Genomic DNA, 19,807 nt, shown 5'->3' on the forward strand with positions numbered 1-19,807 from the left:
TTTGGGTTATAAAGCCCATCTTATTGTCTGGATTATTTCCATTTACTGATCAAGTGGACCCTTTTCCGTCTGGGCCGAGTAGCCCGTCCTTTTCTAGCCCAAAAAGATAGGTAAAACGGGCGGGAACTCGACCCAATAGACAGTTAGCCACCTGACATGGAACCGTTATTGTTATTTTGGCGCAAAACACACATGCAGCTTTTTCTTTGATAAAATGTCGAAAGGAAGCACAGACGGATGAATACGACCTCGAGATCTTTCTCTTCTTCTTTAAGCAGCAAGAGAGAGAGAAAAGAAATTATACAAACCTAAAGAATTTGTAGATCTACACAAGGTTTTTGTTCTCTATTGTTCATCAATTTCTTTTTCCATTTATAATTAGTTTGAAATTATCACATTTCACGAGTTCAATAGAAATGCATTATTTCGGTTCGTGTTCTTGCCTTAAATTGAAAGGTTTAATTCACTTTGCCTTGCTTTAGATTGGTTTGATTTTGAATAGTGATGTTTTAAATGTACAGCAAATAAAATTTTCATTGATGGAATGTTAGTGTTTTTGTCAATTCCTTTGCCAGTTTAATTCCGTGAATAAAAGTTTATGAAGGAGGAAATAGGTACTGAAATATTTTATGAGATGAATAATGCTCTTATAACTTGATTGTCAAATTGACTGGCTCTATGGTGTTTTTGTGATAATTTTTTTTAATGTAGGAATTAAAATTTTTGAGTAAGATTAAGAAAGTGCAAGGTAACGATTGATTGAATGTTACATGCACTATTTTTTTTTTTAAAAAAAAAAAAAAAACTAAAATGAACTTGTTGATGTCAAATTCTTTGCCTAAGTTTAGCCTTTTATCTTTTTTCATTCCATGTGAAATTCTCTTGCTTCATATAATTTAACATTCTTCTGCAGCTTTCAAGTGTCATGTACCAAAGAGGGAGATCATTAGGAACCGAGTTGTACAAAGAGAGGACCATTTCGAGATAACATCATCTAGAGATCTCATGTTTATTTTCAGTTATCACATTCCTTGAAATGAATTAATGTGCTTCAAAGAACTTGTCCGATCACTATTGGAATTAAGAAGGATATTGAAATATTTAACTAGTGTCGTAGGCTTGGGTTGAAAAGCAAGAATAAGAGTGCAAGTTTTGGGGATTTTTGATATCCTATGTTTCAAAGGATTTGAGATGGTTAACTGGTATAAATCCTGAACTTGGGCAAAAGAATAAGCTGCCCAATATAAAGTCACGTCTGAATGTAATTGAGCTGACTGCCATGTGGGATACTGTGCAACAAATTGCCATTTACATACATAGGTTTCACAACCTTGACCTTTTTCAGCAAGGGTATGTGCATTTAATTGATCATAAACTGTGAATCAAATTCTTCCAATCTTTCAGTTTAACAAAGAATTTATCCCCTTTCCTTTTTTATTTTCAGATTCTATCAAATTAAGGTTACGATGAGATGGGAAGATAGTGAATATGCTAGTATTGGTACTCCTGCTAGAGTTGTTCAATATGAAGGTAATTTCATATTATTTCCTTATTTTGATGCAAATGTCTTCTTCTCTTTTAGCTTTCTACTTCTTCTTTTTGAGTTTTTTTAAATAAATTGTATCATGATTTGGCTAATCACTTGAGATAGGTAAAATAATAGCTGAATATCAGGTGTTTTTCTTTGCCATGGGATAAACAAAATTTTCTCTGTTTTCAATTTCAAAGTTAAGTTGATGATTTATGTCCACCATTCCTGGGATGTAGTTTCAAGTGAAAGCATTCTTGTGAAGCATTGATGTTTATTAGCGTGGTTTTGAAGATAACATTTGTTGAAGTAAAAGAAAAGGGAAAAAATAACTTCTTTTCTTAAACGAGTGTGAGCAGATGGTTGAGCTTTTTGATTGTTTCTAGGGTCCATTAGAAGGCCTATTGAGCCTTGGAACAAACGATCGGGTTGCCCGCCACACCAACCCCCTGCCCTCCGGGGCTGGTGATCTTATAAAATCCTGATGAGATCTTAACCTTGGATCTTGAAGGCTAAACATTGAATGTTGTTACTATCCTGACTCAGGTTTTGTATTGGGAATTCGGAGGAACGTTTTAAGATGCCTATGCTATAATTAGTTGATTATATAATTCACTTTTTTTTATTCTTGTTCATATTTAGAGAAACAATTTGCTTCTCTTAAATGATAGATTTTTTTGGTATTTTTCATACTTGACCTATATGTGATAGTGTAAAAGTGAAGATAATGACTTTTTTTTGAGCTCCAGCACATGATATGGATTCTGACAGCATCTATGGGGCATGGAGAATCAATGATACAGACAATAGTTTCTTAACACAGCCTTTTCGGATCAAATATGCGAGGCAAGATGTTTATTTATCCGTCATGATCTCGTTTGATCTATCTCTTAGTAAATATAAGGTAACTCTCTCAATCTCTCTATATATATGTGTGTGTGTGAGTGTGTATGTGTGTGTGTTTGCACATCTCTCAGATAATAAGTTTTTAAATTTTATTGATTTACTAAGACAAGGAGAAAATGTAGTAGATAAGTTTGGCAAGATGTTGTCTTTCTGAATATGCTATCTCAAACATTATTAAAATAACTAAACAAGCATTCAGAAACAAACAACTCTAGAAAATTGGTCGTAATGGAATCAGAGATACCATATAATATCAATGCAACATGTACTTGGTGGTCAGGTTCCTCTTAGTTAATTTGATGCTATATTGACTATCAGAATCCAATGTGAAAAGGCCCTGATGCAATAAAAGGGGGAGCCTTTTTCTGTGGAAGCACAACTTCTAAACTCTTCACTACCTGGGTGGTAATTTTCAAAATCTGTTTTTCAGATTTTAATTCATTATTGCTGCAGTGATTCTTAGAATCATACACATATATCCCTTTTGGTAAATGAAATATGCACTCTTTGGCATTTTTGGTAAGCAATTGTACACTGTTTATGCCTACAAGATCTTGAGATTGTAATTCCTAGTTCAAAATTTTCGAAGGAAAAAGGAAGCCAGTGATGGTTTTATATTTTGTTGCAATTATTTGGGATATTTAGTTAAAGAGAAACGATAGATATTTTTAAGGTTTGGTAATGGCATTTGTAGTAATTACATGACAAATTATTTTCTTAGCTTCTCTGCAGAGTTCAGCTTTTAGGGATTTATAGGGACTTTTATATCTGTCAATCAATTTGATTGAAGGTCTTACTTTGTTTATTCTATTTTCTTACCTTGTACTTTTATTAAAAGGATGATTTATCCTTTTTCATGTGATTATCTTCTTTTCTTTATCACTCATTGAGTCTTTGCTTATCTCAAAAAGGAAAAAAGAAGGGTTATGAAGTTATGCTAATGTGTCTTATAATTTGCAGGTCCCATCCACATCTGCTGTTATTTTAAAATTTGAGCTTCTGCAAGCTCCCATAACAGAGAATAGGTGTGTTGAGAACCACTTTTTTTTGGTAATGTTCCTTTCCTGTGTGCTTGAAATTGGCAAATTGAGGCTTCATTTAGTTCAAACTTTTGCCTTTTGATTTTTTGTTCCTAAAGGAGTTTTCTAGAATTTTGATTTTATTAGAAGATAAATATGATAGTAACAAATTGTGCTAGATAAATATATGAAAATTTCTTCACATCATAAAAGAAAAACGGAATTTATTTCACTCTTTACAGACTTGAGTTGCTAGCATATCTGGAAGCTTCCTCTGTTGCGGTCCATGAATTTCGAATTCCTCCTAAAGCTCTTTTTGGACTGCATTCATACTGCCCTATCCATTTTGATATATTTCATGCTGTGCTGGTTGAAGCAAGCGTCCATGTCAGTCTACTAAAAGCTGGTTCTCATGCACATAAATCCAGGTTTTTTCATTTCTACTATTCCAAAAAAAAAAATAATAATAAAATAAAATCTTTGTTCAGATTGCATGTGAATTGTGGTTTGTTCAATTAACTGTTTGTATTGGATCTTTGCAGTGATCCTTACCACCTTGAAGATGTTCCTGGTGAAAGTATTGATGAGAGGCCCAATCAAGTATGCACAGATAAATATTTTACATGTTACTCCAACATGATTTTGTCTTCCTTTCTTCTATCTTGCTCTTGATAACTGTACATTTTATATAATTTAACTTGCTTACTTTGTTGATTGCATTTTGTTTTTGGTGAATTCTATGCCGATGATAATATATACACTGGTGACTAATGTTTATGTTCCTGCATGTAAATGTTTATATTTGTGCTTCTAGGCTTTCCTTTTTTTCCCATGCGACATGTTTGCATGTGTTTTGCGTATAAAACTTACAGTCAATTAGTTGACTTTATCCTATTTTCAGGGTGCCGATGGAATGTCTGTTTAAGCAATGTTTTGATTGTAGGAACTTCCATTTCAAGATTCCATATCATAGTGTGCGCTCTGACTTTCAGGGCCTAAGTTTTTAGAATACAATGAGATACGCATTGCTTCATGTAAAATCTGATGTTATGCAATCGAACCTGTACATAATTCTTATTTATGTTCACAAATATGATTTCTAAAGTTTTTGGTTTTATTTAAAGCAAAAAGAGATGCAGGATATGAGTGCCAAGAGAGAAGCTCCTTTTAAAATTTAGAAGTCTCCAGATTTTGTCCAAATGGAGGGCTAGAACTTTATATCTTAGTTGCCAAAGAACATTGATGGATGACCAATTGTGGGCAATAATTTACTAAAACTTTCAGCAGCATCTGGTCTAAAGAAGAAAATAATTTTTGAAAGGAGAAAACTTTTTTCTCTGTGTCAGAAGCCTACTAATTAGATATAAGTTCGCTTTCCTGAATCTAAAACATGCAACTCACAAGTACAAAGATGATTGTTTTTTCATGTTTATTCAGGTTTTGTGACCATCAGTTCCTTAAAACTCGTTCTCCATGTATTGAAATTAATTTTGTTATTGATCAGGCATTGGCTTCAGTATCTTTTGTAGCAATGAACAAGATAATGCTTATTAAAACATTGTTAGTTGCCCGTGACACTTTACTTGAAGAGCTACAAAGACTTAGCAAAGCCATTGCCCAAGTAATTGATTTTACTGATTTTACATCCAAAATGAATGATATAAATATGCTTGATTCTATCCGGAGAGCGGATCTTGGTACTGCAAAAGGTGAAGTTGGCGGGCGAGGCAGTTTACAAAATGGTCTTGAGGTCCTTGCTTCATTTTCTTAGCAAACAATTCTTGATTATATATCAATAGCTATTTGTTTTTTACCTAATATTTTCTTCTTGTCTTGAACCAGAAAGCAAATGGCATTCCAGATTTTGAAGGTGATAAGCTGCAATACATTTTATCTAATGATGCTCTGGAGAACATTTTTCATTTGCTGGGAACTCAACTATCATACTTGTGGAGCACTTTTCTGCAGTTCCACAGGTTTGCTTTTCTAGTTAGCACACTGCACTGAGCTTCTTTTAGTTGCGTAAAAAGTGAGCCAGGTAATTTTAGAAATAATCAAATGCATATGTACTTGTTATATAATTTGTTAGTTTAAGGATGTTCAAAAAATAACTTGTGGTATAGTTTAAATGTTTCATGGATTTATTTGGCACTTTAAAATGCACGGACGAGTAACTATTATTTCTCGTTATTATTAAAATGCTCATTCGTTTTTATTAACAATATTTTTTTCCTTTTTGAGGAAGGTTACTCGACAATATTGGTTCAATGGTAGTTGGAACAATGGGGAGATTTGTAAAAAAATGCTTCAGGGGCCTCAAATCAAAAGAACTTTGTTTTAGTCAACTGATGAACTTGAGGTTATGATGATTTTTCTGCTACTGTTTTCAGTTTGGAGAAAAAGACATTGTCTTCTTTTTTGGAATCTTTATTCCTCTGACATGGGAGCTGTCTATATCCTCATTTAGGTGTTGAGTTTTTATTTTTGCCAGCATGGTGATATTCAAAGATTATAAGCTCTATTTTTGATGGGACAGGTTGAAAACTTTAGAAAAAGGATGGCTGCTGCCCCAATATCTCTCTCATTTCCTTCACTTTTTTCTCCTCTCTGTTTTCCTTCTCTCTTCACCTCTTTGATCTGTCCTTATCCATCTCCACTTTATATTCTCTTATTACTGGAACTCTTCCATCTAGATCTTATGTGCCTTTGTAGCTGGATGGTTGCATAGCAGTAGCACTTGTTATTAATTCAAACTACGTTTACTCTCTTTTTTCCATCTTTATCCAACCTTTATGTTATTGGACCACAAACTGTCAGCAAACTTAATATGCTTGCTAACATTTACATTGTAACCTTTTTTGTATCAATTCTCCACTTATCTTTTAAATAGTATATGCCGATATCTTTCGTACTTTTTTCAGTTCCATATAAATCCTGCTTCTTGTTAAACAGTTTCAAACTTAAAATTTGGCTATATACAATGCTTGGCTCAAGTTATATAGTTTAGATAGGGTTAATGGTCTCGTTTAACACCTTATCATAATCCAATGCAATTGATATTTTCAACTTGATATGACGTACTTGGAGAATCCTTCAATGTGGACTTAATTAATTCTCGTATCCTTGGCTGCCAGTTAATAGGACAAGGAGTTTAACTGCTGTCAATGTAATTTTAGCCATATACTCAGCTTACTTTTTTGCTAAATTTTAGGACAAATAAAAAGAAGATACTAAGGTTTCTGCGTGATGCATGGGCTAAGGATCGCAGAACTGAGTGGTCAATATGGATGGTATACTCTAAGGTTGAGATGCCTCATCATTACATAAGCAGTGGAACTCATGATGCTTCTCATATTGTGGTTGATAAAAGAGTTTCAAGTTTCTGGAAGTTAGCTGATGATGTAAGTGTCCTTTTTCTACAGTCTTCTTGTTGGTTTTGTCGGTATAATTTTACTCTTGGTTTGGATTTTTCAACCATAAAATATATTCTTCCGTTCTTGTTCTTCAATTTTTTTTCCTTCTTCTTCCATCTTTCATCTTCTTTACAGCCTGCCCAGACTGCTGCTACACGTGCTGAACTTCATCGGCGAAGTATTGCCCAAATGAGGGTGAATTACTATCCCATTTGAATGATTTGTTGCCCTCATCTTCCTTGTACTATGGGGTTCTACAGAGCAGGTTTTTTTTTTTTTCTTTGCAGATAAATGCTAGTTCAATCCAAGACATGTATATATTCGGAGACCCTCTGCGAGTTCCTATTATATATGTTGAGCGTGTCATAAATGCACCACGCCGTACTTTTAGTGAAAATTCTTATTTTAGAAATTTGGACCTGATAGATTCTCCTAGCTTACTTGCTGGACCGGGCCCTGGAACTTTGAAGAAGCTTCCTGGTGGTAACTCACATAAAAAAAGCCGTGAGTTGAAGATTGTTGTGTTTGTGCATGGGTTTCAGGTCCGTCTCTCTCTTCTACAGGTCATATTGAATATTCAGTTGAGTTGCCTTTTATTTTCAGTTAGTGGTTCCTCAAGTTATTAAACTTGAAGAGAAGTAAGCTGTCTGTTTGATTCAGTTTTAGTAAAATGTCTGACTGTTTGATTCAGTTTTAGAGAAATATGTTTTTGTGTTCTTTGCCTAAATTCAGTTTTCTGTTCAGGGAATTTAATTCTTTTGGGGGCTGTAATCTGATTTTGTTTCCTTTTTTATTTTCTTCTGCCCACTGTTTTTCTTTGAAACTCTATTTGTTGGGAAAATATTTTCGTAAATTCTGGCTGTATTAAATCTTATATTGGTAGATTGACTTTATTGCTGTGACTCCACAATTAGGGACATCATCTGGATTTACGTCTTATTCGAAATCAATGGCTTTTGATAGACCCCAAGATAGAAATTCTCATGTCGGAGGCAAATGAAGAAAAAACATCAGGAGACTTCAGAGAAATGGGACTAAGGCTTGCTCAGGAGGTGATCTCTTTTCTTAAAAAGAAATCTGACAAATATTCAAGATCTGGTGGTCTGAGAGATATCAAGCTTAGCTTTGTTGGGCATTCCATTGGAAATGTAATTATAAGAACAGCATTAGCAGGTATAATTTATTCATTGCATCACTATGACAGATGTTCCCATTGTCAGTAAACTGACACGAGATCTTTATTTATGTTACTGCAGAAAGCATCATGGAGCCATTCCGTAGACACCTCTACACTTACATTTCTCTATCTGGTCCACAGTTGGGGTATCTTTACAGTTCTAATTCTTTATTCAACTCCGGGATGTGGTTTATGAAAAAGTTCAGAGGAACACAGTGCATTCATCAACTCACTTTCACAGATGATCCAAATCTCAAAAACACTTTCTTTTACAGGCTTTGTGAGGTATGAAAGTAAAATTTTGTTATCCATTAAACTTGTCTAGGACGAGTTTCTTGTCATGGTTTTTCCTTTTACTTGAGAGAGATGAAGACGTGGCAATGCAAGGTGCTTTCTGACTGTATACCTCCACTCATGAAAAGCAGGACCAGATGAACCTGCCTTTTCTGTCTTTTCAGCAAGTAAATGCAATGATGATTCTGTGATATAAAAATATAAATTGGCCAAGAAGTGTGAGCATTAGTGCAAGAAAGGCAAACGCTATTTGTTTACTTTCCTAATGAAATTCTAAAGTTGTGCCTTTTGTTCTTTCAGCAGAAGACACTAGAGAATTTCAGGCACATAATATTGATTTCTTCACCCCAGGTATTTCTTTATCATCCTATATCTGCACTAAATTCAATTTTTTGAAATTCTTGCAAATGTTATACAAAAAACTATGTAATTGTAGAGTAATGATACAACAAAACAGAAAATGTGAAGAAGGTACTTTATCCAACCAAATATGCTTAGGTAATTATATTTCTCTCAGGACGGTTATGTGCCATATCATTCTGCCAGAATTGAATTATGCCGAGCTGCTTCGTTGGATTATTCAAGAAAGGGCAGAATATTCCTGGAGATGTTGAATAATTGCTTGGATCAGATACGGGCTCCGACCTCCCAGCCACGGGTGTTCATGCGCTGTGATGTCAACTTTGATACCTCTAACCACGGGAGAAACTTTAACTCTTTCATTGGGCGAACTGCTCACATTGAGTTCCTAGAGTCTGATATTTTTGCAAGGTTCATAATGTGGTCTTTCCAGGAACTATTTCGTTGACAGGCAGGGGACACACTGAACCATTATCTCTGCTCTCCCAGCTTTACCTAGCCTGTCTTGTATATAAGCATTAGTTGTGGTTGGGGTTTAGGTTTCAGCCTAGTTGACTGAGGGATTTCATGAGAACTAGTGATGTAATTTTTTTCTTGGGGACAGATTCCTGTTAACTTTGTATACGAATAGATATATTGTTATTGTTTTGGAATTGGAATTGCAATACAATATTACTTAAAAAAAAAAATACCAATATACACTTCGGGATTTGTCAGAAATCTAATTCCCTGAGGAAGGTATATTGGATTAAGAGTCCGTTAGATTTTAAAAGATTTTTATTCAATCTAGACTTTTAGAGTGCATTAAAATTTTGTGATATTCAATTCAGATTCTTATAAAATTCATAAATAAAAGTCTGTACAAATTTGATGATATTTAAAAAATTGCTGATATGGAATGATTTTATAAAATTATTAATTTCATTGGATTTTAGATTATTATGTATGAATAAAGAGTCATTCACAAATCCATCCTCCAACTCCAAGATTTCAAAATTTTTTTAAAATTTAGCAGAGTCTTAATTCAATATATCCTTTAATAGAACGAAAACGGAGCGAGTACCTGCGAATTTTAAACTATCTGTATAGTTATCCGTTTAAAATTTTACTATCTGTGTCTATTCTAAACTCATTTAAATACCTATCTAAGTACCCATATTCAAAGCCGTTTAAATATTTACTACCTGTATTCGTACAAAAACCCTTTGAAAGTACCTCTTAAATGGTAAGGTCCTGTGAATTTTTAACTATTTAAATTTCAAACTCATTTAAAATAATAATAGATAGAGTATCCATTACCGAACCTGTTTAATACAGCAGTTAACGAGAGCAGGATGACTACTGCCGATGCTAGAAAAAAATAAACTTAATGTGGGATAAGTTTTTAACGAAGAAAAAAATAATTTTAGAGAAGATGACGCATTTTGCTTTTTAGTCCCTCATTGTTTTTTAGTTTTCATTTGGCTCTAAAATCTTTTATTTTGTTCAATTAGGTCTTGAAATTAATTTTGATCGAATATGTTAAAATCATTATAATTCTATCAAAGTCAATCAAAATCTCTAAAAGAAGTCTCATCAATTTCATAAAACTCTACGTAAAATTCTAATGAAATCTTAGAAATCTTAGAAAATCATTCAATTCCGTTAAATTCAATAATTCTTTTAAAATCTAACACAATTCTAATCCAATACGCTCCCTAAAATTATGAATGAATTGAATTTAAAAGAGTCACATTTTTTTTATTCATGAAATAAAATCTTATTTAGGTAACATAATAATTAAAAGCACAATAAAAAGTAAAAAATAAATACATAATCACTATTATGATAGTTTTGACATAATTCAATTACACTAAAAAGAATTAAAGAATATATCAAGCTAATTAAAAGAGGATTTTTTTAAAAAAATATTATTACCGTCTTATTCTTTTTTTTTTTCAATAAATTATCAAAAATACTTTCATTAGAAAAATCATGTTTTAATTAATTTAGTTTCCAGTTGGTTCGCACAAACGATGCAAGTCTTTTCCTGATCTCCATAATCACGATGATATCGGTCGTTCCGCAGTAGGAGATTACTTGAATGTTGACCAGACCACGGACAAGATATTACCATATCCAATTTGTTAAAGTTGAAAGCGCGGAGAAAATGGATGATTCAGCCTTACCCATTTATCCCATCCAGCAAAATCTCCTGTTGTTATCCATAATTTAACACTAAACCCGTTTTTTTCACTTACCTACTAATACTATATTAATCAAACCACTCTCGTCTTTCAGCCTCTGCTTCTGCAGGTTCTCTCTGTTTTTAATTATCGAAATAATTTAATTCTTCTGAGAATTGGTGTTTTTATCAATGGAGAATTCATCTCTTCCTCATGACTCCCTGTTTCTCGGATTCGATAGCTCTACCCAGTAAGTCTACACTTGTATACTTTCCCTTTGGTTCATTTCTAGCTTGTGCAGAAAACCAAAGCAACCCAGATAGCTGGATCGAGTTCTGATTCATATTTGGTTAATGGGTTCTTATCTTTTTCACTAGGATTCTGATCTTTAATGTGATTGGACTTAAAACTATTATGATCCCTCAGTTAGTTTAGCAATGATTATAATTTTGTTTTTGCGCTCTGTGCTATTTTATTGTTTGGTGCGAATTACATATAAAAGTCTGAATTTTTTGTGAAACTTTTGATTGTTTCAAGGTCCTTGAAGGCAACTGTTCTGGATTCCAATCTCAATATTGTCAAATCAGAGCTAGTTCATTTTGACACCGACCTACCCCATTATAAGACCAAAGATGGAGTCTATAGAGACCCCTCTGATAATGGCAAAATTGTTTCACCCACATTGATGTGGGTAGAAGCTCTTGATCTCATTCTTCAAAGGCTCCAGAACTCTGGTTTTGATTTTGGGAAAATTGCTGCACTTTCTGGTAGTGGACAGCAACATGGTAGTGTTTATTGGAAGAAAGGCAGTTCTGCAATATTATCTTCATTAGACTCCAGTAAGGCATTGGTGGATCAATTAGGCAATGCCTTTTCCATCAAGGAGTCTCCAATATGGATGGATAGCAGCACTACCACACAATGTAGAGAGATAGAAAAAGCTGTTGGTGGAGCCTTGGAGCTCTCAAAACTAACAGGTTCACGCGGATATGAAAGATTCACAGGACCACAGATTAGGAAGATATTTCAGACACAGCCAGAAACTTATAATGATACTGAGAGGATTTCCCTTGTTAGCTCATTCATGGCTTCTCTTTTAATTGGAGCATATGCTTGTATTGATCACACCGATGGTGCTGGGATGAATTTGATGGATATTAAACAGAAAGTCTGGTCTGAAATAGCTTTAGAGGTTTGTCCCCTGTATGTTTGGGTCTATGCTTTATGGTTAACAAATTAACCTTTGTATATTAAGTTGTTGTGGTTTATGATTTTTGAATTTTAATGTCAATTGTAGGCCACGGCACCTGGTTTGAAGGAAAAAGTTGGAGAATTAGCCCCTGCCTATGATGTTGCTGGACATATTGCTCCTTATTTTGTTGAGAGGTAGTAGCATACTTGTGATATTTTATCTTTCTGCATTTTATTTCCTGCAAACTGTAAATAATCTGATAATGTGCAAAAGATAGCAAAATCAAGGAACAATATATTAATAAAGGAAAAAGGGTTAGCATGCCAATGCATTTGACCTTGGAGAAAATATCTGTATCTAAGTGATTTTAGTCGCTCCATTACCATGCTTGGACATGTTCCCAAACCTTGTTTATTCTTACAACTGTCTATACAAGTTTGTAAAGTAATATTTGATTTATTCCATATACACTTGTGATTAGAAGTATATAGTATATGTGAATGTTTTTGCTGTTTTATGTACAAACGGATTCTTGGATGATAAGGTCATGGATATTTCTTTAACTAGTTGATAAAATATTGGGCTGTGAGCTAAGAAAATTCACTTCTCCCTCTGCCATATGCTTAGGATGTCAAGTTAGGTGAATTTAGTTGAGTGTCTTCAAAACTTCTTCTATGGATATGCAGGTACAAATTTAATAAGAACTGTGTGGTTGTTCAGTGGTCTGGAGATAACCCCAACAGTTTAGCCGGTCAGTGCTTTTACCCTTTTTTTTTTTTTTGTAAAAATTATCCATTTCTGTTTTAAATCATTGCTCATTTTCTTAACCAAAACCAAAATGAAACTGCAGGTTTAACTCTTAGTATCCCAGGGGATCTGGCAATCAGCCTTGGCACCAGTGACACTGTAAGTTGTAATATGAAAACACAGCTCCTTACATTTTCATAACATGGCTCATTTCATGAGCCTAATTTAGCTTGTGTTCTGGTCTTATCTCAGCTGGGCATCACTTTTTTTTTTTTCAGTCTTTGTTATAATAGTCATTTGGGTTAAAGAGTTAGAGCCTTAAAGTCTCAGTGAGGGTTATTGCTTTGTCTATGATAGGCATGTATCCAACTTTTCTGGTTGCTTTGTCTATGATTTTTGCACCATAGCTACAAAGATGAATGCCTAATCATTCATGATGTTTGAAATTGCAAAATCTTGGTTTTTTAAGCATCTGCGCGAAGCTCCTGCCTGCTGTTGCTTTGCTAATTGGTTGTAAGAGCAGTGTTTTGAATTGTTCACATTTGATCCACCACTGATAAATCCTTTTAGGGGATTTGTGCTGTTTGTGCTGTTTAGCAAAATCTTGATGATTTTTCCATGTTTGCTAAGGGTTGGTCCTACTATTAGATTCTCGCACACTTGTTTGATTGGTGACCTTCTCATACTTGTCATATAGGTATTCGGAATTGCTACTGATCCTCAACCCAGATTAGAGGGGCATGTTCTGCCTAATCCTGTGGATACGGAAGGTTACATGGTAATGTTAGTTTACAAGAATGGATCTTTAACTCGTGAAGGTACTACTCTTATTTCTATGCATTCTTGCAATCCCATTTTTAGTTTCTCAATCTGACAACAATCATGAACTAGATGTTCGTAACTGCTATGCTGAGAAATCTTGGGAGGTGTTCAACAAGTTTCTGGAACAAACACCCCCTCTTAATGGTTTGTGGTTCATACCTAAGTGTTTGCTTTTTCTTGATATGATTTATTTTTGCTCTATCTTCTAATTCTAGTCTCTGCAACAGACGGAAAGCTTGGCTTCTATTACAAGGACCACGAAATTCTTCCTCCACTACCAGGTCCTGTCTTTCACTTCTTCTCCTATCATATCCGATGGTGTCTTTCTTTATGATGTGTGTTTGGTTCAGGCCTCTGCATTTCATTGACTTTCCAAATTTTAACTTCTTTCTGCACGCTTTCCTGTGACAATTTCTTAACTGGACATACACATTTAGCTGTGGACAACCATAATCTGTCATAAAGTTTATATACAGCCTGAGAACTCTTAGGATAAAAAGAAACTGCTTTTCACACCTTACATTGGTTTTTAAGTTGTCAAAGTAATCCATCATAATCATTTGTTGTCTGTATGTCCTACACCTTCCCTGTTTTTTCCTTCCTTCTTTTCTTTTTTTTTTTTTTTTTTTTTTTTTTTTTTTTTTTTGTATGTTGATTTTCTAAACATGCCTCTAACAAATATTTATATAACCAGTTGGCTTCCATCGCTATATACTCCAAAATTTCATGGGTGAGAGTCTGGAGGGAGTGAATGAACAGGAAGTGCAGGAATTTGATCCTGCTTCTGAGGTTGGTACCTTTTAGGGCGTGCCTACGTGTACCTGATGACTTTTTTAAAAAAGAAAAATTATTTTGCAGGTCCGAGCATTGATTGAGGGCCAGTTCCTGTCAATGCGAGCTCATGCAGAAAGATTTGGCATGCCTATCCCTCCGAAACGAATTATAGCTACTGGCGGAGCATCAGCAAATCAAAGCATTTTGAACTCAATAGCGTCAATATTTGGGTGTGATGTCCACACTGTTGAAAGACCTGGTATGCAGTTTTGTTTTGTTAGAAGTAATTTCACAATATATAAAATGTATGTTTTGAAACCCTTTTACTACTTGCTCAACAGATTCAGCCTCCCTGGGAGCTGCATTGAGGGCTGCTCATGGTTGGCTTTGCAATAAAAAAGGAAGTTTTGTACCAATTGCATGCTTGTACAAGTACAAGTTGGAGAAGTCAGCTCTCAGCTGCAAACTTTCAGTTAGTGCTGGAAATCAAGAATTGGTTTCCAAATATGCATTGTTGATGAAGAAAAGAATGGAAATAGAAAATCGCCTTGTCGAAAAGTTGGGACGGTGCTGAAGTATTTGACTACTAACAAAAAGTAACATATTTCCTTTGCATTCAAAGAAATGCTTCCTTGTGATTATCCTTTGCACATAGTAATAAAAAGTATTGGCTTTTAGAACTTTTTTTGCAATTTTCTAGTGACTGTTTGGCTTTAGAACTCATTCGAACAAGGGAGTATAATTTTTCCTGTTGGGCAAAAATATTTTTTCCTCGAAGATACCCAATTTGTCATATGTTTAAACTATTGCAGAGCAATCGTGCAGCTTATAGTTGATTTGTACTCAACTGAGATTTTAATCTGCAGCTTAAAAGAAGTCTCAATTGGATGGATGGCTTTTGTAGTTCTTTTGATCTTATAAAAATAATGACAGCTAAGATTGAAGAGATTATTAGAAAACTTCTCCAGATGTCATCTACAAAAATGAAAATAGAAAAACGGCCAGTAGAACTGTATAGAACTTGATGATTAATTCAATTCTAGTTTTGCAACAATTAAAAAAAATAGAAATGCCCTCGAACGCAGAATATGTGGTTTATCGAAGAAACATGAACTCAGATTCCGTTGCAAGGGAGGATTTGAATGTTTCTAATAATTCCCTTGGCATTAACTGTTCTGATTCAAAATTCTTTTGACAAAATCAATAGCTAACAAAAGGGTTCTCATTTTTTATTTGAGCCCAGTAGTCGCTCGCTATCTGAAATCATAGTCTGGTAACTCCCCTTACACTACTGCAGTTTGTCGATCTCTGCATCTGTTAATTCACCGATACCTAGCATTAAAAGAGGAACATCCCAAGGCTGGAGGACCAGAGACTTCTCCGAAGTACTAGACACATCAGACTCATCGTTAATGGTCCTCTTGATCTTCTTCCCATACGCGATTATTGTCTTCCCCTGTTCAAACGATGAGACGCGGCACATACCATTATCTTCATGGTTATGGCTGAAGGGAGGAAAAAGAATAATAAGCTTTTATATCGGACGGCTAACCGTGATTCTGTTCGGTTTGTCAGTTATAAAGTACATATTAGTGTTAAATCTGTAATTATTAAAAAATGTTAGGTTTTAATTGAGGGTCCATTTTTCAAATTAAGGAATAAGGTAACACTACCATTAATTTCATATTAGGATGAAAATATACAATACTATACGATAAGTTTAAGATGAAAAATTGACGAGGAAGAATGAATTGGGGTTGAAGTATTCTTGGAAATGCTTCCTTGTGATGGTTTGTTTCGTTGGTTGTGTAATCAATTTGTGAAATTTAATATGTTGCAGTGTTTAGTGGATCCCACCATATCCAATACAATTTGCAAGTTATTTATATATAACAAAGAACTGGATAACATAAAATTTTATATCACTGCTGTAATCCTCCAAGTTATTTATTGGAGTATTTTGCAGAATGCTTGATAAAAATCTCACTCTTTGTTCCAAATGCAAGTAAATAAGAAAACGACAACAATTCTAAACCTCATTTAAACCTTATTTTATTTTTAAGATTTTCAAATCGCAAATCACAATGTAGGAAACTTACAAAATAAGGTACAAGGCAAACAAATTGCTCACTAAACGGCAGAGTCATATCAAACACAAAATAAGTGCTTCCATTAGTACTCATCTCCTTCATCACCATCCTCTCCTTCGGCAGATTCAGCACCAACCTCCTCATAATCCTTCTCCAGAGCAGCAAGATCCTCACGGGCCTCTGAGAACTCTCCTTCTTCCATGCCCTCACCAACATACCAATGGACAAAGGCACGCTTAGCATACATGAGATCGAACTTGTGGTCAATACGGGAGAAGACTTCTGCAACGCTTGTAGAATTGGAGATCATACATACAGCCCTCTGCACCTTGGCAAGGTCACCTCCTGGAACAACAGTTGGTGGCTGGTAGTTGATGCCACACTTGAATCCAGTAGGGCACCAATCAACAAACTGGATAGTCCGCTTAGTCTTGATGGTGGCCACAGCTGCATTCACATCCTTGGGCACAACATCACCACGGTACATCAGGCAGCAAGCCATGTACTTGCCATGGCGTGGGTCACACTTGGCCATCATGGATGAAGGCTCAAAGGCACTATTTGTAATCTCAGCAACAGATAGTTGCTCGTGATATGCCTTCTCAGCTGATATCACGGGGGCATAAGAGGAAAGCATGAAATGGATCCTGGGATAGGGAACCAAGTTGGTCTGGAACTCAGTGACATCCACATTAAGAGCACCATCAAACCTCAAAGAGGCAGTGAGGGATGAGATGACCTGAAGCATTCAATAAAGATTCAACATCAATATCAACCACTTGATATAGCCTTAAATTAAATAATTGATGGACATGGAAGATGCATTTTACCTGAGATACAAGGCGGTTAAGATTGGTGTAAGTTGGACGCTCAATGTCTAGAGAACGCCGGCAAATGTCATAGATGGCCTCATTGTCAAGGAGCACAGCCACATCTGTGTGCTCAAGGAGAGAGTGAGTTGAAAGGACACTGTTATATGGCTCTACAACAGATGTGGAAACCTGAGGCGAAGGATAAACTGTGAAACCGAGTTTTGACTTTTTGCCATAGTCAACAGAAAGACGCTCCAAGAGGAGTGAACCGAGACCAGAACCAGTTCCACCTCCAACAGCATTGAACACCAAGAACCCTTGGAGACCAGTGCAATTGTCAGCAAGCTTTCTGATGCGGTCCAAGCAGAGATCAACAATCTCTTTCCCAACTGATACAGCACAAAAGCAACCATAAACGAATGACTAAACATTGAAGCGATACAAGCATAAAGAAAAACTGTTGATAATTACTGGTATAATGGCCACGGGCAAAGTTGTTGGCGGCATCTTCTTTGCCACTGATGAGTTGCTCAGGATGGAAGAGCTGGCGATAAGGTCCAGTCCTTACTTCATCAATAACAGTTGGCTCCAGGTCAACAAACACAGCACGAGGGACATGCTTCCCTGCACCAGTTTCACTGAAAAAGGTGTTGAAAGCATCGTCTCCTCCACCAATAGTCTTGTCACTTGGCATCTGGCCATCAGGCTAAGAGAAAGGAGAATTTCAGCCATTTAACATTACATATATTTCAAAAAGAAAACAAAAATGTCATAAAAACAGCTGAGAAAGAAAATCAAATTCAGTTTAAGAAAAAAAAAAAAAGAAACAATCTAGAGAATCAACATTTCACCAACAAACAATAATGCACTAGAAGATAAACAGTAAACAGAAATGATTCAAAAGAATGAGGCCCTTCAAGCAGTGGATCTATCGAAGTGATTTGTAACTAGAAATCCAGGACTATAACAGACACAAATTTCCCAAATAAGTGCTTAAACTTTCACATTAAAATAAAACAAATAAGCATACAAGAGGTCAACTAATTATCCTTCGATATTTCCTATGATCCAGAAAATGACGATAGATATTACAAATCGTGGAAATATCCGAACAAAAAAGTGGATCCACATAGAATTAATGCTACAAAGGCAAACATTCAATCTGATCGTCATATATCATATCAAATGCGCAATTAAACTCCACAATCATAGATGAAGTAAAATCTAGACCAAAATTTTCAAAAAATTATCAATGAATAGTACTAGATCCAGACCTAAGGAGAAAAAAAAAGAACAAAATGGAGATGGAAGTTACCTGAATCCCATGCTCGAGGCAGTAAAGTTCCCAGCAAGCATTTCCGACCTGAATACCGGCCTGACCAATGTGAATCGAAATGCACTCTCTCATTTTTTTCTCTGATTCAAAAAAAATTGCACAGAGAATTGAACGTCAAAAGCTAAGTACAAAGATTTGGAGATGGAGAATTCAAAAGCTCAGCTGGTAAGAACGGCGTTTATCAAGACGCCTTCTAGTGACTAGTGGTGAGATATCTTAGCATTCGGTTTCGGGTTTTATGTAGGATGACGAAGGGTGAATGGTTTCTGAACCACGGGTTAGTTAGTTAACCGTGGTTAAAAAAGCGTCAGCGAAATTATTGGCTAATTAATCCAGGCTGGCCGAACTAACCGTTGAAAATGGGTAATTGCCCGCTCAATTTTGATTTTTGATTTCATAACAGAAATAGGCTTGAGGTTCGAAGAAATTGCAGTAATGCCATACCAGATTTATAACTGTGAAAAGGATAATAATGTCATTTGAGAGAGGCATAATAGGAAGGAGAAAGGGGCAAAACAAGCTGTTTAGTACTGTGTCGGCAGTTGGTATGCCAGCTGGGCTATCAATGGAGAGTAGATCCTACGTTTCAATCAATGGGCCCATTTTGCGGTATGACATTGTGCCCAAGAATGAGCAGCACAACCACTTTGCTGATACAGAAATGGTTATCCCCAGTTGGGCGACTTCTCACACGACAAAAGATTGTATTTTAGTTCCAATTGGTATTTGAACAACAAATCTCACAGGTTTAATTTGAGAACAATTATAGTAGGGTAGGGCTGAGCTAATAATAATGCTCATCAGTAGCAACAAGTTGCTGTTTCACAAACTGGTGCGCATCAAATAAATTGAGACTTGAGAAGCTAAAATCTCTTTAGAGGATCAACAGATTTACGCGCTGAAAATGTCAATAAATGATGAAAAAAAACAAATCATAGCAAGAGAAGCCAAGCAAAGAAGTAAAATGAACTTGATTTTATTTGGCAGAGCATTAAATAATGGACCTAACACTCAAGTTTCCAACTGCAAAGTCTAGCCCATATATCCAAGAAGCAAGCTGGTCATGGTGCCAGTACAAAAGAGACAGCCACTTGAAATAAAGAACACGTACAGGCAGTCCACATCTTGTTGTGTTTCTGCCGCCTTCTCTGGAGGACACGCATGTCCTACAG

At 35.4% G+C, this 19,807-nt stretch overlaps 3 protein-coding genes across 6 annotated transcripts; 2 read left to right on the forward strand and 1 right to left on the reverse strand.

Moving 5' to 3' along the window:
* The first annotated feature begins 184 nt into the window (after window positions 1-184).
* Window positions 185-9,350, forward strand: LOC105631003 (Putative serine esterase family protein). Of its 4 annotated transcripts, none has more exons than XM_020677959.3 (16): window positions 185-334; window positions 914-1,350; window positions 1,445-1,530; window positions 2,278-2,432; window positions 3,395-3,459; window positions 3,696-3,881; window positions 3,996-4,053; window positions 4,958-5,203; window positions 5,296-5,429; window positions 6,665-6,854; window positions 7,002-7,061; window positions 7,154-7,408; window positions 7,781-8,039; window positions 8,123-8,328; window positions 8,638-8,688; window positions 8,855-9,350. In XM_020677959.3, exons 2-16 carry the CDS (start codon window positions 1,280-1,282, stop codon window positions 9,143-9,145), a joined length of 2,313 nt encoding a protein of 770 aa, XP_020533618.1. In that variant the 5' UTR covers window positions 185-334; window positions 914-1,279; the 3' UTR covers window positions 9,146-9,350. The 4 variants fall into 4 exon arrangements, with proteins under 4 accessions (XP_020533618.1, XP_037493387.1, XP_089581793.1 ...); XM_037637459.2 differs by having other exon boundaries at window positions 8,641-8,688; XM_089725667.1 differs by having other exon boundaries at window positions 8,884-9,020.
* Window positions 9,351-10,670: 1,320 nt separating this feature from the next.
* XK-2 (xylulose kinase-2) lies at window positions 10,671-15,300 on the forward strand. Its single transcript, XM_012212726.4, has 11 exons — window positions 10,671-11,112; window positions 11,400-12,054; window positions 12,160-12,248; window positions 12,741-12,805; window positions 12,905-12,960; window positions 13,499-13,619; window positions 13,693-13,767; window positions 13,851-13,904; window positions 14,318-14,412; window positions 14,482-14,656; window positions 14,739-15,300. The coding sequence occupies exons 1-11, from the start codon at window positions 11,054-11,056 to the stop codon at window positions 14,969-14,971; spliced, it is 1,677 nt and encodes a 558-aa protein (XP_012068116.1). The 5' UTR covers window positions 10,671-11,053; the 3' UTR covers window positions 14,972-15,300.
* A 1,124-nt stretch (window positions 15,301-16,424) lies between these two features.
* On the reverse strand, window positions 16,425-18,859 carry LOC105630774 (tubulin alpha-3 chain). The gene is made up of 4 exons (XM_012212725.4): window positions 18,615-18,859; window positions 17,771-18,005; window positions 17,318-17,688; window positions 16,425-17,226 (listed from the first exon to the last, which is right to left on the reverse strand). The coding sequence occupies exons 1-4, from the start codon at window positions 18,705-18,707 to the stop codon at window positions 16,570-16,572; spliced, it is 1,356 nt and encodes a 451-aa protein (XP_012068115.1). The 5' UTR covers window positions 18,708-18,859; the 3' UTR covers window positions 16,425-16,569.
* Between the last annotated feature and the right edge of the window lie 948 nt (window positions 18,860-19,807).

The sequence above is a fragment of the Jatropha curcas genome, chromosome 9 (assembly GCF_041381405.1).
Source record: "Jatropha curcas cultivar XTBG-Jc1 chromosome 9, XTBG_Jcur_1.0, whole genome shotgun sequence".
In the NCBI taxonomy this organism is placed as follows: Eukaryota; Viridiplantae; Streptophyta; class Magnoliopsida; order Malpighiales; family Euphorbiaceae; genus Jatropha; species Jatropha curcas.